Source organism: Chiloscyllium plagiosum, unplaced genomic scaffold (genome assembly GCF_037043375.1).
Source record: "Chiloscyllium plagiosum isolate Xiang-an unplaced genomic scaffold, Cpla_swu_hap1 HiC_scaffold_10, whole genome shotgun sequence".
Taxonomy (NCBI): Eukaryota; Metazoa; Chordata; class Chondrichthyes; order Orectolobiformes; family Hemiscylliidae; genus Chiloscyllium; species Chiloscyllium plagiosum.
The window spans coordinates 84335938-84354140 of NW_028270148.1; the positions used below are offsets into that span (position 1 = coordinate 84335938).

Consider the following 18203-nt stretch of genomic DNA (forward strand, 5'->3'; position numbering starts at 1 on the left):
TGTTAAAGATTATATCAGACTTAAAGAAAAACATATAATTGTGCAAAAGCAGATGGTAGGTGAGAGGATTGGACAGAATATAAAACAAAGGAAAAGAATGACCTAAAACTTAATAAACAGCGAAAAAGTAGAGTACGATAGAAAACTAACAGAAATATAAAAACAAAGAATTTCTTTAAGTATTGAAAGGAGTGAACAAGGTGACTGTTGGTCCAGATTGGAGATTATCAGTAGTCAGCCGGAATATAGATTTCAGGTTATAATGGATCAGTCAAATTCTTATTGAAGCGCAGAGCTTACTCAAGAAGTAGAATGGCCTAACCTTAGTCCTAAGAAAGAAGGTCTCATTTTTTAATCATATATGTTGTTGATATGCATTTGTCACCATTCTTGTTAATCTGATCTCTATTGGAAAATTCTGCCAGTTATATTATAGCAATGGATAGCCTCTCCCATTGCTCTTTGCCCAAGTGTAACATTAGCACTGAATAAGTCAGGCAATCTTGTCCAGTCACTTTGAACACCTGCTGCAAAACAGATTACACTTGCCTTTAAGAGAAGGAAGCTGATATTTAGCAATGCAGCATAGCTTTAGGTGATGCCAACTTTGCAAAAACTTAGACCTTCTGCAAAGATATGCAACCTAATTCATTTTGCACTATTATGATACAAATGGGCAGGTAACACAAAGCTCCCATGCTGACTGCACTGCAACAAACACGCACATGCTAACTATATATTATAACCCTCATCTTGTTTTCAAGTCTTATTCAATTTCTCCCCTCAAATGCCTCAAGGAATTGTAAAAAGGATGATGGACCAGCTTTTGTCTATACTTCTTCCCTTCTGCTTTGTGTCAGGAACGGATTGTTCATCAGTTGCAAAGCACAGCATACTTAATCCCACATACCAACCTTCATTAAGTTAATTCTGTTTGTAATATCTCTTTTTTTTCCTGTCTCAGCAACAGCCTCGGTATGTTTTGGAATTTCTGAGGTATTGGATTCACTTTGATAATCAGAAGCTAACTTTTAAATTAAGATGTGTTATACATGTAACCTGGAAGATTTCCATTTAATGTTTGAAATGGAGTCAGAGACATGTCGAGGCATGTTTTGCACATTTCATTTAGGGAAGCACAAAGTGTAGCAATGGGGTGAAGAAGTAGTTTAAAAATTATTCCTTAAGTTTCTATGTATCTCTAGAATAGCTATCCAGGTTAGGTACTTTGAATATTCTATTGCTTGTCTTAAAATGTAACTTAATAGAGCTTTGTACTTTGAATTGCTGCACTGGCTTGTTTATTGTTCAGAAACTTTACTGGGCTATAAGAGTGTCCAGGTTACATTTCTATGGTTACCAATTACAAACTTGTCAATGGTTAAGAAAGTCTTTTGAAAGCACAATGGTGTTTCTTGTATTATATTTTCCACTTATGCTTATTAGAAAGATCAGGTTTGTTTTCATAACATCTTAAAATAGTTTAGCACAGAAGGAGGCCATTTGACACATTGCACCTATACTGGGTCCTTGATAGAACTATCTAATTAGTCCTACTCCCCAAATCCTTTCCGTATAATTCTGATAATATTTCCAGATCCATGAGCTACCCTTTTGAGAGCTATTGTTGAATCTGCTTCCAGAAAACATTCAGCTACAAAATTTCAAAATTTCCAGATCCTAATAATTGACTACATAAGAAGATGCATTTCCCTTTCTGGTTCTTTTGTTAATTACTTTAAATCTATCTTTCTGGTTATCTACAACTGAGTAGTGAAGATTCTGTCTCAGGAAGTTTACAAATGTTGACTTTCTCCATCCTGTTCAAACTGGAATCAATACAGGTACATGTAATATTGAACTTTGTAATCAGCAGTAACACTATTCCTCACAACGTCTGTGAAAGGAATCTCTTTCCCCACAATCAGTTTGCATCTGTCACTAGGTCAAGGAGATTTAAAAGCAGTGAAGTCATTAAGCAGGTAAACCATCAGTTATATTTATGTATTCTCATGGGGAGCAACCGGAAAGTGTCACTGAAATTCTTTATCTCTACGTGAAATTTAACAGTACACTTATACATCATAGGTTTGAATATTTTGGTAGCAATATTTTGGTAGTTCTAATTAGCGATTGGACTATGGTAATTCCTAATACTATTGTTTCTAGTATAGAGAGAAATGAAGAAAACTAGGTTCATGAAATGAAAATGCAAGAGTGAATCTGAAGGTGTTCAGAAGAAGGTTCACTGGACTTGAAACGTTAACCGTGTTTCTCTTTCCACAGGTGTTGCCGTACTTGCTGAGTTTCTCCAGCAATTTTTGTTTTTTGTTACTGCTTTCTATTGTCGTCTTCAACCCAGTTTATGAAACTATATATCCACAAACAATAGTTGAGCAATAAGGTCCACATTACCATCAGTACCTTGAACACAGTAAAGAGGTTTTGTAACAGTGTTTCAGATACTTGATGTGATAAAGGTAGAATATTATAATTTGGAATTTAAACTTTAAAAAATATATTTTTATTAAAAATAATTTTTTTTCTTTTGAATATTACAACAAATACAAAACCAAACAATTCAAACCAGTATTAAAAACAAAACCGCTAATTGCACAAATAAATACTAACAACTAAGCTAAAAAGGAAAATCTTAACAATAATAATGATGATAACAACTGTAACACAGCTCAGCAAGACAAAACAATAGCTCTTGATGATCAAACGCACAAGCTTATACATATTCATATGTTCATAGTTCCTCCCCTCTGGATACCAAACCCATTACCTAGCCATTACCATGGCTATATAAAGACTTTTATTAGTTTTGTAGACAAATCTGTACCCAAATAGTCCAAAAAGGGTTGCCACGTCTTATAGAAATTCTTAGTTTTATGGTGCACCTTACTCGTCAGAAAGTCCAAGGGGATGTGCTCCTTGACTAGCTTATGCCAGCCCGTCAGCCTCAGGTGATTTTCCGACACCCACCCTCAAAGAATGTTCTTTCTGGCACAAAAAGTGAGGATACTGAAAAGCCTTTTCTCGTGTGCATCTAATGAAAGAGAATTAACAAAGTCAAGAAGAAGAGATACAGGGTCCATCTCCACCCCCGTCCCCAGGCCTTTTCTATTTTGCCTACTACAGCACTCCAGTATGCCAGCAGGTGGCAAGACTGAAGACCACAAATAACCATGCCTATGCTCACTTTACATTTAGAACACATTGGAGATGCTCCCGCTTTAACTTTAGCAAGGTGATCCGGGGCCAGATGTGCCCTGTCGAGAATCTTCAATTGCAAAGCGTGGGTCCTGTTGCAAATTGAGATCCTTCTTGTATTCTCCCAGATATCCTCCCATATTTCAGAAGACATCTCAACGTCCAACTCCCTCACCCATATCCTACAAAGCCGTTCGGTCTGATCCAAGGGGCCGTCTCCCAATAGATGATAAACGTTGCTAACAGATAATGTACTTTCAGTACTGAACACCCAATTCGCCATGTCAGACCTGTAAGGATCAGTTAGAAGTGTGGTCTGTTTTTGTATGAAGTTTCTAATTTAGAAGGACCGAAAGATGTCCATACTGGGGAATTCATATTTCCTAGCCAACTGGTCAAAAGACGTCAGTATGTCCCCTTTGAATAAATCACCCAGGCAAGATAGGCCCCTAGCTGCCCATACTTTAAAAACAGAATCCATTGTCCCTGGCTGAAAGCCTGGCATACCAATTATGGGTGTCAAAAATTATGTTTTGGCAATATTGCCCTCACCATGATGCCTTGCCCTTCATGCCTTGACAGTATTGATTACTATTGGGCTGTGGCAATATTCCTTAACTGCTCTCACTTATTCTAAGAACAGCAGGCTAACAAGGGGGTCATCTCGCCTGAGATGCTTCAAGGTCCAACCAAAGTGAACAACAGTCTCTCACCCCCACCCCCCCGGGCTCAGTCATTCATGTAAGATAGCAATGAGCTTAACTGATCATTTTTGACATCTGGGAGACCCACTCCTCCCGGTCTATAAGGTAACTGCAGTTTAGTCAATTTAATTACGGGCCGCTTGCAATACCAGATAAAAGAACTAAACCAGCCATTCAGTCTTCTAAATATTTGCTTAGTAAAAAGCAGAGGAAGCATTCACATAAGATACAACAGACAGGGCAGATTGTTCATTTTAATGAGGGCTATCTGACCTAACCAAGAGATTGGAAGTGCCTCCCATCGACGAAGGTCCTGCTTGATTCTGTCGAATAAATGGGCAAAATTGGCTTTAATAGCTGATCAAAAACGGGAGTAACAAATACGTCTAAGTAGAGAAAGCCCTCCTGCGACCATCTAAAGGGGAACCAAGATCCGCCCTCAGGATCAGGCACTTTCGGGAGACCACCCATGGGTATGGCCTCTGACTTCGCAAAATTGATCTTATAACCCGAGAAGCTACGAAACAAGTTGATGCATTGTATCAGGTGTGGCACTGAAACTGTTGTGTTTGATAAGGAGACAAGAACGTCATCCGTGATCTTATGTGACTTTGTCCCCATTTCTGGAGCAGTTGTATTGGGATCCCTGCGTATTGCTCCACCAGCAGTTCCATCACCAATATGAAAAGCAATGGTGACAAGGGATAGCCTTACAGATATTAAAATTGCTTGACCGTACACCATTAGTGAGGACCGCGGCAAGAGGATCACTATACAAAACCTCCACCCACCTGATGGAAGTCTCTCCTAGGCCAACCACTTCAAAGTATGAAAAAGATATGGTCACTTGACCCTGTCAAGTACCTTTTCCGCACCTAAGGAGATCACCAATCCCTGTACCTATTGCTATTGACATACTTGGATCATGTTAAGTAATCTCCTGACATTATCTGTCAATCTGCGACCTTTTATGAACCCCTTCTGGTCCTCTTTAATGATGGAGGGCATTACAGTTTCTAGCCTTAATGCCATAGTCTTGGATAAAATTTTGAAGTCAACATTCAGGAGTGAGATAGATCCATAGGAAGCACAGTCCTCTGGGGCCTTCCCTTTTTTCAGAATGAGAGAGATGTTCGCCTCTGTTAGAGATGGTGGGAGGAGGCCACGACTATGTGAGTCATTAAACATACTAAGCATCGGCCCTGACAATATACTTATAAATTCCCCACAGAACTCACTGGGGAGCCCATTAGGACCCGACATCTTCCCATTCTGGAGCTGCCTCACAGTCTCCTGAACCTCTTCCTCTGACAATGGGGCATTGAGGAAAGACTCGTGTTCAGGGGTCATTCCCAGAAGGCCCAAATTCTTAAAAAAGGACTCCATCCTGACCTCCTAACCGGCTCACTCTCATTGCTTCAGTTTGGTATAATTCAGAGTAAAATTTCCGGAATGCTGCATTAATCCTTTTTAGAATCGTAGGTCAAATTTCAGTGTCCTCTCTGATCAAGGAAATGGCTTGGAGGGCACTCCTCTTCCTAGCAAGGTATGCTAGGTACTTGCCCAACTTATCCCCATGCTCAAACAGCCTTTGACTTGCAAATATAAACTCTGTCTTGGCTGTCCATGTGAGCATGAAGTTCAGCGTAGACTGGAGCTCTGTGATCCTCTGCAGTTTAGCCAGCGAGAGCCTGTCAAAGTATGCCTTTTGAGCTACTTTCAGACATGCCTCGAGCAAGCGTTGCTGCTCAACCATCTATTGCTTCTTACTGGCTGAATACTAACCCCCTAGTATAGGCTTTAGCTGTTTCCCAAAGAATGGATGGGCCACTGGCCGAGCCTGAATTAATATCCAAGAAAGCCCTGAACCCAATTGAAAAGAATTCAATAAACTTGCTATCCTTAAGGATGAAGGGGTCCAGTTGCCAGTGCCTCAAGCCTTACTCTTAATCATTAAATACACTGGGGCGTGATCGAAAATAGTGATATTGCCAAGTGTACATGACACCACAGAGCCTAGATGTGCTGCGGGGGGTCAGAAAAAAAATCAATCTTGGTATGGCATCTATGTGAGTTCGAGAAGAATGTGAAATCCCTACCAGTAAGGTGATGGTGTCTCCAAACATCTACCAACCCCAATTCAGCACACAAATCCCTTAATAGTTTAGATCGCAAAAAAGATATTGGCACCCTTTGGGCAATCTGTCTACCGTGGCGTCAATGAGACAATCGAAATTCTGTCCTACAATGATATGTTGAGATGCAAGGTTAATCAGTCTAGAAAGTGCATCTGTCAAGAATTTAAGGGGGTGGGCTGGGGTAAGTACACATTTAAGATCCCATATTCTTCCCCATGTACCAAAGCTTTGAGGATAACAAATCTCCTGTATGTGTCTTTAATGCACTCTAATAACTTAAATGAGAGATTCTTTTCAACTAAAATGGCCACCCCCCTACTCCTCATATTGAAAGATGAAAAATAAACCCGGTCATACCCATTCTGTTGCAGCTTCAAATTGTCTGCGTTATCCAAGTGTGTTTCTTGTAATGAGGCAACATCTACCCTCTCCCTTTTAAGGTAGAAAGTACCTTGACAGGTGAGTGGCTCCCCTTAATATTCCAGATGCACCACTTAAACACATCCTTAGCCATAAACTTCTACAGCACCATTCAGACTCCAGAGAGGAAGAGCTACCGATCGCTGAGCTTTAATGCAAAAGAATCCACAGAACCCTAAAATTACACAGACTAAAATAACTACATTCAACAAATCTACAAACATATAAAAAATATATACGGCAAAAAGAGAAAAACAAAAAAATCGCCAAAGACACTGATGGAGGAATTTACCCCCCCATTCTATGGAGGTACCTACACATCCTATAACCCTACTAACCATCCCAACCACCCTCTCAACTCCTACCAGCTAGGGTCGCGCCACATACACTGACCATTCGGTAGAGGGAGAAAATCACCCAAAAGCAAGGTTAGTACGATAGTCAAGAAGACTAAAAATAAATATGTCACCAACCCCTTAACATAACTTAGAAATTAGAAATAAATACTCTATCCATCCCAGACATCATTTCATGCAACTTATTACCAGAAAGGAGACTCTACCAAGTCCTTTCAAAGAAAAGCAAATTCGAACAGCTCTGTCCTCTATGCCTATTCGGACATTCGACTTAAGTCAGCACGTCCACAAAGTTCTTTGCTTTCTCTGACAAGTCGAACAAATGTTGAATCTGTTATGATTGATCCGAAGCACCGCTGGATATCTTAAAGAATACTGGATCCCAAGCTGTCTCAATCTCCTCGACGCCATTATAGGGCTTCAAAGTTTGTGAGAAGATTTGTAGCTCGAGTGCTCGTTGTTGTGGTTCTGTTCGCTGAGCTGGGAATTTATTGCAGACGTTTCGTCCCCTGTCTAGGTGACATCCTCAGTGCTTGGGAGCCTCCTGTGAAGCGCTTCTGTGATGTTTCCTCCGGCATTTATAGTGGTTTGAATCTGCCGCTTCCGGTTGTCAGTTCCAGCTGTCCATTACAGTGGTCGGTATATTGGGTCCAGGTAGATGTGCTTATTGATTGAATCTGTGGATGAGTGCCATGCCTCTAGGAATTCCCTGGCTGTTCTCGGTTTAGCTTGTCCTATAAGAGTAGTGTTGTCCCAGTCAAATTCATGTTGCTTGTCATCTGCAGTGTGGCTACTAAGGATAGCTGGTCGTGTCGTTTCGTGGCTAGTTGGTGTTCATGGATGCGGATCATTAGCTGTCTTCCTGTTTGTCCTATGTAGTGTTTTGTGCAGTTCTTGCATGGGATTTTGTACACTGCATTGGTTTTGCTCATGCTGGGTATCGGGTCCTTCGTTCTGATGAGTTGTTGTCTGAGAGTGGCTGTTGGTTTGTGTGCTGTTATGAGTCCTAGTGGTCGCAGTAGTCTGGCTGTCAGTTCGGAAATGCTCTTGATGTATGGTAGTGTGGCTAGTCCTTTGGGTTGTGGCATGTCCTCGTTCCATTGTCTTTCCCTTAGGCATCTGTTGATGAAATTGCGTGGGTATCCGTTTTTGATGAATACATTGTTGAGGTGTTCTTCTTCCTCTTTTTGCAGTTCTGGTATACTGCAGTGTGTTATGGCCCTTTTGAATAGTGTCTTGATGCAACTTCTTTTGTGTGTGTTGGGGTGGTTGCTTTCGTAGTTCAGGACTTGGTCTGTGTGTGTTGCTTTCCTGTATACCTTTGTGGTGAATTCTCCGTTAGGTGTTCTCTGTACCATGGCACAGAGGCATGGCACTCATCCACAGATTCAATCAGTAAGCACATTAACCTGGACCCAATATACCGACCACTGCAACGGACAGCTGGAACTGATAACCGGAAGAGGCAGATTCAAACCACTATAAATGCCGGAGGAAACATCACAGAAGCACTTCATAGGAGGCTCCCAAGCACTGAGGATATCACCTAGACAGGGGACGAAACGTCTGCAACACAAATTCCCAGCTCGGCGAACAGAACCACAACATTGTAGGGCTTCTTTTTCTGGACCACTGCTGCCAAGAAGTCTTGAAAAACATGACCCTGGAGCTGCCACATACCAAAGCCTTCATTTCCCTCCCCTGGATTTAGAGGCTTCCATGACCCTGTGCTTGTTTTTATAATGATGGAATCTTATCAGGACAGGGCATGGGCGCTAATCCGCACCTGATTTTCGAGCCACTATCCGTTGGGCTATTTCAATTGTTATCCTTCCCGTCTGAGCTTCCAAACCAAGGAACTCCAGGAACCACTTCTCGAAGAAATTCACCAGTTGCTCACTTCCGTCCCCTTAAGATTGCCAATGACACGCAGATTCTTCTTTCTTCTACTCCTGTTTTTGAGATTGTCTACCAGATCCAACAGACCTGGACCTGCATTTCCAGGGCTTCAATCTGGCTCTTGGAGGAGTCAGTCTCTGCCTCTACCCCAGCAGCCCAGCGCTTGAGCTCATCAGTCCTTTTTCCCAGGTCTTGCAGCATAGCAGAGACAGGAGCCAGCTTCTGTTCAATTTTTTCCTGGATCTGCCTCCCCAGGACCTCGAAATTTGGCCAACTCCTCAACCAGGGTCTGGTGAGTCAGCAAGCCTGCTGCTTCAGTGGGCTGGACCATGGTCTCGGTCCCAGGCAAGCTTACTCCTTTCTTCGGCATTCTCCAGCTGCAAGGACAAAGGGAAGTAAAATGTTTCAGGTTTCCAGCTCCTTTACTGTGTTTTTACGCACAGTAAAGTATTTTGGATGGGTTCTGGCTCTGTCAGGTTGGTTTTGCAGTGCAGAGCCCAGCAAACATGATCTTACCAGGTGCAGCCATCTTGGATCCCCAGAATTTAAATTTTAAACTGGAGATAAAATCAATTTGTAGTTTCGTTTCTGTAAAGGTAACTTTTTTTTAAAGAAGACAAAATAATTTGGAACAGTGAACTAACTACATAATTTCCAAGAAATCATATGACTTATGATTGAGTGCATAGCAGGATACTAACATGTGATGTTAATTAATTATAATTACCATCCCTTTCTGAGCTGCATGGCTGTGTGTACAGCTGCTCCGAGGGTCTATGTATGGTGATTGATGTACCAACCCAGGGATCTGTGTAAAAGAAAACAATACAAGGAACATTGTTTATAACATAGAGAAAACAGAGCACAGGCTACTCGTAGTATAAATTCAGTCCAGAACAAACAGTTTCACCCTAGCAGAAGAGCAAATTAATTTTGTGAAACCCCAAACAGTGTGGGTTTGTGGAGAAATTTTCAAGATGTCAGAAATTAAAAGAAGTTTGGATCATTAGATCTGGAAAGATGACTCTAGACCATCAATACTGGAGTCAGTTAACTAAGAAATTAAATAGTTACAATGGGAATAGTACTTATAGATGCTGTCTTTGTTAACATCTCTCTAAATAATATACATAGCTTTATTTTATTTTCTTTTGCATAATAAACTCATATTATTGTATTTTATTAAGGATCAAGAGCAGCCCCCAGTGATAAATTTTACAGTAACCAACTGTAAAATTTAAACTTATGTCCTATCAAGCCAAGTTTCAATCTGGGATCTCCCCTATCTAATATTAGAGGAATTTGGGTGTTTAATGCCACAGTCTCTGAAGATTTCATAATTTGCATTCATTGCCATTCAGAATTAGCAGAAAGCAAATAAACTAAAGCATATAGATTTGTAGAAATTGCAGCTTTTCATCCACTCAGCCCATTTTACTCTCAACTTGAGCTCTGTGGTCTGATTCCCTTTTATATTCTTTGTTTATAAAATTATGTTAGTATTTCAGCTTTATTAGTTAATTGTGGTATAGCATTTCCTAATAGGCTCCTATATGAAAATGTCTTCCAGTTTCCACTTATAAAGTCCATGAATGTTTTAAAAAAATCTATCAAATCTGCTCCCAACTTTCAACTTGCCAGTGGAAAAAAATGCTAGTTTGTTTCAGCACCCTTTGGTATGTCAAAAATATTTTACTTGCTCAGATGTACATTATGCTGACCTAAGCTCATGAATGATGTTATATAAATGCAAACTTGTTTTCTTTCTCTCATGTCAATTTGTATTTACTGCAGGTTTTACTTTGCCGATAGGGTTCTCGTCTCCATTGACTGGTCTTTCTGCAGCCTTGTCTCCAGGGATCAACACAACTGCTTTTCAATTCTCTGGCCCTTCTGCTAATGAAAATTCTTCAAATGCTAAAGGATCGTTTTGCATTCCATTAGTCCAAATAATCCAATCCCCAGCACAAGAAAGTGCATCCACATCACCAATTAGCAGTGATCCTACTCAGACAGCAATGTATCCACCCCCACCTCAAAACTCAGGTTAGTCAATAAGGTTTTACTTCTGATCTAAAGTAAATGTAAATATTCTTAGCTGAGAAACAACAAGGCAAAGTTAGCAGTAACAAGGTTATTAAGAAGTAAGATAAAGGCAGGATGGCTCCCAGCTCAAGAGTACACATTCCATGCAATGTGGGAGCTGCAGGTTTCTTCCTGTATCTTGCTTAACGATTTGTGCAGGAAGTATTGTCAGTTGAAACTTGAGCAGCATTTAGTCACTGTGTATCCTTGAGGTTGAGAGGTACATTGGCAGCATGTTTATAGCTGTGGCTACCCTACATCTTAAGCATACACAGAGAGACAGTGAATGGGTCAAAAAGAAAAAGTCTAGATTAGAGTGGTGCTGGAAAAACATGGTCAAGCAGCATCCGAGGAACAGGAAAATTGAGTGCAGGAGTCCTCTAAGTTTATCTTACTTACTAGCCTGTACTCCGTTCTGAATACTGTTACAAAGTGGATGTAGATACCTCTCTGATAATTAAAACCAAAACACCCCTAGACGATAACCTCGCCTCGTAATCTGATAAAGAAGCATGACAAGTCGTATAACCTACCTCTCACCCCTACAATCTGTTATAGAGGGTGATTAAATGAAATGAAATCCTTTCACTCACTCTACAATTGACAAGCAACAATTTATTTAACTAACTCCAACAGTGAAAAAAATTAACAGAACAACTAACAAACTGAACAATTCCTCTCCATGTACCTATTACCAAATAAAACAAGATTCTATCGGTATGCTGTTTCAATAACACAGGTCCCACTTATATAAGTTCAGGTAATAACAACAATAAATTAAAACTTAGTTTCTCAAAGTTCACACAGAATGTGTCCTCCAGAATAGTCCTCATCCTCTTCGCTGATTCTGCTGTTGGGAATGTTTTCTCTGTAATTCTTCCATTCTGTACACCTCTGTCAAATTCTTCTGTCCAAATTACCTTCTCAGTTATTTTCTGGTCTCAAGAATATTAGCTAAATGTGCTGTGTACCCTTATAGATAATGCTTTTTAGAGAGCGTGGAGATTTCTTGTAACAGCCCGATATTTCTTTCTCAAATGGTGGGTTTGCTCTCTCTTTAGATGACAGTTGGTGCTCTCTCTCTGTCTAATTGCCCCTCTGTTATATACCCCTATGACACATCAAATTCTTATAATATGATTGGGTTCAGGATGTCAACACCATTCGATTTGATTTTAATTGGCCCTTAGTCTCCAAGTGCCTTTTAAAATTAATTGGCTGAATTTAAACTGTTGTCTGCGTAAAAATGCTGCTTGGACCTGCTGACTGGCTCTTTGATACAATATTCTGGATTAGTGGTGCTGGAAAAGCACAGCAGTTCAGGCAGCATCCGAGGAGTAGTAAAATCAACGTTTCGGGCAAAAGCCATATGTCAAATTGAGTACTTGCAGATGCTTGCTCGCAGACATTCATTTTTAAAACATCTAAGCATAACAAACACTTTATCTTAAAGGGGGTGACACCATGCTTTCCCCCATTTTCCAACTTTACCATTTTTACATACCAACTTCGTGACAACACTGATGAAACTGATGGTTTATCTGGTGGCTGTGCAACCAGAGCCAGATGGGTGGATCCATGAGCAGTTCAATTGTTCAGAGTAGTACAAGGAAGATTGGTGAAGGAATAGTGACAAGGACTTCTCAAGGCAAGAGAACAGTTAGGTTTTTTTGTGGCTGCAGTCATGAATTCAGGATAGTATGTTTCCTTCTTGGTGCTAGGGTTGTGGATGTCACTGAGCAGTTGTGAATCATTCTGGAATTGCACAAAAAGAGGTCAGGATCCATTTTTGGAAACAAGGACATAGGTAGACAAAGGGATGGGGTCCTGAAGGCAATGATTAAGGAATTGGGAAAAACATTAAAAAGCAGGAATTTAAAGGAAGTGATCTCCAGATTACTCTCAATGCCATGTGCTAATGAACATAGAAGTAGGAGGTTAGAGCAGACGAGTACTGTAGAGGTGATTTTAAAAAATGATAAATTGTGGATGTTCCTGATGGGGCCATTTATTGGCCATTCCTGGTTGCGCTTGAGAAGGTGGTGGTGAGCTGAGGCTTTGTACCATTACAAACCATTTTGTTTTGGTGGATCCATAATGCCATTAGGGAGGGATTTCAGGATTTTAATTCAGCACCACTGAACAAGCAGCAGTATATTTCCAAGTCAGGATAGTGACAGGCTTGGAGGAATTTGAAGGTCATTTTGTTCCCATGACCCTTGACCTTCTAGATGAAAGTGGTCATGGGTTTGGAAGGTGCTCTATAAGGAGCATTGATGAAATTCTGCAGTACATCTCGTAGATGGTATACACTGCTGCTACTGAACATCAGTTGTGGAGGGAATGGATGTTTATTGATGTGGTGACAATCAAGCAAGCAGCTTTTTCTTGTATGACATCAAGCTTCTTGTGTGCTGTTCACCTGCACATCTTTCAGGAGAATTCCATTACACTTCTGACATGTTCCTTGTAGATCATGGACAGGATTTGGGGCAATTGGGAAATGGTACTTCCTTCTTGCCTGCTTTGCTTTTTTTAACCACTGTATTCATATGGCTAGTCCAGTTTAGTTTCTGCAGAACATTAACCCACAGGATGTTAATAATGTGGTATTCAGTGATGATTATGTCATTAAATAGTTTCTCTCTGGATAATATCGTCAATACCTGGTATTTGTGTTGCACAATGTTATTTGCCACTTGTCAGCCAAAGCCTGGATATTGTCTATGTCTTGCTCCAATTGGACATGGACTATTTCAGTATCTGAGAAATCTGTGTGATCATCAGCGAATCCTTCAATTCTGACCTCACAATGGAAGGAAGATCATTGTTGAAGCAGCTGAAGATGGTTGAGCCTCGAACTCTGTCCGGAAGGTGGCCAACAAAGATTTCTGTGACTGAAATGACTAATCTTTCATAATCACAACCAGCTTCATTTGGACCAGGTATAACTCCAGTCAGTGGAGTTATCAACTCCATTCTCATGCCTGCCTAGGACCTGCATCCTAGGACTTGCTTCCAGAGTTGGTGGGTATGATTCTGATGCCTACATGCAACCATTCCTTCGGGCAAAAATTGCGTGTGGTGAGATATCATTTTAAACTGAGGCAGTTCTCTCATGTAGGGAAATTTCCTTACTCAAATTGCCTTCCTCGACAGGAAAGGTCTAACTACGGTGCAAAGTGTATACCTACCCCCAGTGAGTTTCAATTCTCCATCTTGGATGGGGTTGAAAATCAGATTTCCGGTTTCCTCTGGTGCAGGATTATTAGAACCCATTAAAAGGACATCAGAACTGACAGTATGTGATAAAGATAGAAGCCAGCCGAGGAATATGGAACATTCTGAAAGGTAATTGTAAAGTATTTTCACAGCTTCAATGTGTAGGTCTTTATTTCCACTTTCTCTAGTTCTTCAGGTTTACTCTGGGTATCAATAACCCAAGACAGTTCTAACCACAGAATATAACCAATGTCTTTATTAAAACAAAGTACACTACAAAAAAAACAGTAAAAATATTACCTATAGGCTTACAATCACAAGTGAACCCTTGGCTGAAGATCAGATGAGAACAAGTGATCAATCTGCTCTATCTCAATTTTGCATTGTTGACCAGTTGACCTTCCCTGAGCTAGCTAATTTTTTGCTGTGAGACAAGTTTGTTCTTTCCTTATTCTTTCCATGTAAAGAAGTTATGTATTAACAGTCTTTAAAATTTTATTTCATAGATCCTCTTGACTTGCCTCATTGTTGTTTTTACTTCCTAATTTCTTAGCATGCTCCAAATATCATACTTCCCTAATGTTTATCTACTTTGTAAATCTTCATTACCATCAATTTTACTGTTATATCCCACCATGATACATAATTAGTGACTAGCTTGTTTGTATTTTTAAAAGAAGTTTTATTTTCCTGGACTCTGTCAACCTATGTTTCCAGTTCATGTTGTATTGGCAAAATTGTATGTTAATACTGTTGTCCATTCTATTTTCCCAAGTTCTACTCATGACCCCTCAAAATAAATCTATTATTCTGATTTCTGTCACACTTGTGGACTTCCCTTTTTAAAACCTTGTAGCATAATATAATTATCACTAACATCTAGATTTTCCCCTACTTTTATCTCTACTTGATGGAAAGATTTCTCTCCTCCCCTCAATAGAAGGGGCTGAGAAGATGAGTTATTTGCTTAGAAAACTGCAAGGGTTGGTAATATATTTTGTGGGGGAAAGTTTAGCTCAGTCTGATGCCAAAAGTGTGGGTTCAATTCCTATCACTGGCTGAGGTTACCATGAAGGACTTTCCTTCTCAAACTCTCCTCTCATCTGAGGTATAATGGCCCTCAGGTTAAATCACCACCAATTGTCTTTCTAATGAAAGAGGAGTCCTATGGTCTGTTAAGACTATAGTGATACAATGCAATGCAATGCAATACATTGTACTGATACAGTTGCCTGTTAATGCTATATCTGATTTGGTTGCCAATTTCCAAAATGAGTGAGGTTATAAGAATTGGGACAAATATCATGACACTTACCAAGAAATAGACAAATGTAACATGTATTAGATATTTCTAATCAGCATGTTTAGAAACGTTATTGCACACCTTTGGAACAGGTATGACTTGAACCCCAGTTTCCTGGCTAAGCTGTTTGGAATATAAATCTTTAAACATTTCTATTACAGTACTTCAATAGCCATTGTATATTTAAGATCTGTGAAATTTCATATTTTATAGCAGCATTAGTTGAAAAAATCATAATTGATATGCTTTAATATTCTTGTTATAAACTCTTTGGGTTTTGTGTGATAGGTGATTCGATGGCTGAAAATTCTATTTTGGTGCAGCATTTGTCTAATGAGAAACCTGAGATACATGTTTCCAGACTACAATTGCAGATGGAGGAGGCAGAAACAAGTCTAGGTAAGATTAAAAATCAAGTTGTTTAAAGACAAAGGGAATCCTAAATGTTTGTTTTGAGGTACTCTCCCCTTTGTAGAAGTAAATACTATACTTAGCATCAATTTCTTCTTGGTCAGATTCATTTATCACTGAAGTTAAAGAACAGCTTCAGGACACATGCAGCAACCTCCCACTCCATTGACCCAGCCAAAAGGATGACTAAAATGTCAGAGATTTCTGGCATGCACTAATTTTCCTCCTAACTTTCCTTGACACTGATCTGGCTTTCTTAGAGCCAGCTCTCAGAGTGAATAGATCTTTTTACAATCCTTTATGTATCTGTCAGCCAGGACTCTCTGATTGGACCAGATTAACAACCCCAATCAGGACACTGATATTCTGTGAGGTCAACCTTGCTGACCTTGTTACAAGCACTATATACCCTATCCCTGACACCCTGTATAACCATGGCTAATCATCCTTGGATATTATCGGGCAATTTATCTAACTAATCTGCACATTTTTTAGACTTTAGGAGCAGCTGGCAGAAATACACACAGATTCGGGAAAATGTGCAAACTCCACGCAGGCTGTCACCCAAGATTGAAATCAAACTCAGGTGCTTAGCATTGTGAAGCAACAGTGCTAACCATAGTGCCAGCATGCCATTCAAGGAGACATGAAAAGTTTGAACTTTTTAGTTGGAACTGAGAAGACATCTTATCTTGAAGATTGTAAAAGTTGCTATATGCTTTTAACATTTTAAGTTCGTTCGGTTGAAAAGACAGAAATGAAGATTGACAAATTAAGCGTAATCACAGAAAAAGTGAAGGGACAAAAAATGCAGAGAATGGTTAGAACATGTAATTGTCTCCCAGAAACCTGGAGGTGAGACCATAAATACTTGTAACAAAAAAGTAATTGAGTGGTTTATTGAAAAGGATAAATAATAAAGGCTATTGGCAGGGAACAATATAGTGGATTCAGAATATATGCAGAAAAACATCAACAGAGACTTTATTAGCTCAAAGACCTGCCCCATCCTTGGAATATTTCTGTCTTGTATTGCTTGACCAGCTTTGCCTCATTCTGCTATAATCCAAGATATATTGCATGGGGTTATTTGCCTTATTCCAAATGCCTTTTCTTTGCTGTCATAATTATTTGTTTCTGCTCTCTTTCTGAAAATGTTGTATAGTTCCTCTGTTGTTCGGATTCTTCTGATATATCACAGAACTAACCATTATTCATGTGTGAACCTCAACAGTGATTTACAGAGACTAATTTCAGTTCTGTTCTCACAAAATACTCAGCTTCCTTAGAGCCAGCTCTTGCCAGTAGGGTTGCTGAATCAAAATAAGTGCACAATCCATTAGCTTGGCTTTTTACTTTTCTGAAAAAAACTGATGCTATTTGTGGTATACCTGCCATTCCTCTGACTGAGATAATTTAATGTTGAGCTCAGTAGGTGTAAAAACTAAAGAAGTTCTGATGTGACTCATTTACTGACTACATGGTCTCTTGGGCAATTATGTGTCTGTGTGTGGATGTGTGCAATTGTAAATATAGATCTTTTGGTTAACTGTCCATTGCCTGTCTATTGAAAATCCAAGTTTATGCTGTTCTTCGTTTAGAAGCTGAATCTCCATCATTTCTGATCTGCCCAATAGATTTTTCAACATTCCCAAACACCCCAAAGTGTTTTGAAAAAAGTTAGTTGCATGGTATTCTCCATGTTCTGCTGGAAGATGGCCAGTTTGTGCTTTTCTAAACAAAAACTTAGGGGTAGGTTCTTTACTCAGCGAGTCGTGAGTTCATGGAATGCCCTGCCAGTAGCAGTGGTGGACTCTCCCTCATTATGGGCATTTAAGCGGGCATTGGGTAGGCATATGGAGGATAGTGGGCTAGTGTAGGTTAGGTGGGCTTGGATCGGCGCAACATCGAGGGCCGAAGGGCCTGTACTGCGCTGTATTCTTCTATGTTCTATGTTCTATGTTCTAAAACAATCATGGAATGCGAGCATCGCTGGCTAGGCCACCATTTATTTCCATCCCTAATTGTCTAGAGGGCAGTTAAGAATCACCCGCGTTTCTTGGTCTGACCTACATGTGATTGCAGACACACAGCAAAGATTTCCTTCCCAAAGGGAATTAGTAAACCAAAAGGGTTGAATACCAATTAATGCCAAGTGGTTACAAGCTACCTATTAGTTTAGATTTTTATTACAGATATTTATTGAATTTGATTTTCCATCCAAATCTACCATGTTGAGATTGAAACTTATGTCTCCGGAGCATTCACTCAGAGTTCTGGATTACCAATCTGGTTGTGGATTTCTAGTCAGTTTGTATTTAAAAACGTTGTCTTCTATCACCAATATATGATAGTTGATTTAATGAATAAAGTTAGGTGTATAAGTGCTTTAAAAATCACCTACCTGCTCTTGTAATTGTATTTCTATTTTGAATTCCAGCAAGGTAAA

The 18203-nt window shown here is 39.8% G+C and overlaps 1 protein-coding gene across 1 annotated transcript in view; it reads left to right on the forward strand.

The window, feature by feature from the left end:
• The window catches only part of LOC122552959 (uncharacterized), a 207083-nt gene that overhangs the window by 30557 nt on the left and 158323 nt on the right, over positions 1-18203 (forward strand). Inside the window, exons 3-4 of the mRNA XM_043696273.2 lie at positions 10528-10779; positions 15632-15742. Of these exons, the coding sequence (XP_043552208.2) occupies positions 10528-10779; positions 15632-15742 (363 nt within the window). The remainder of the gene's footprint in view (positions 1-10527; positions 10780-15631; positions 15743-18203) is intronic.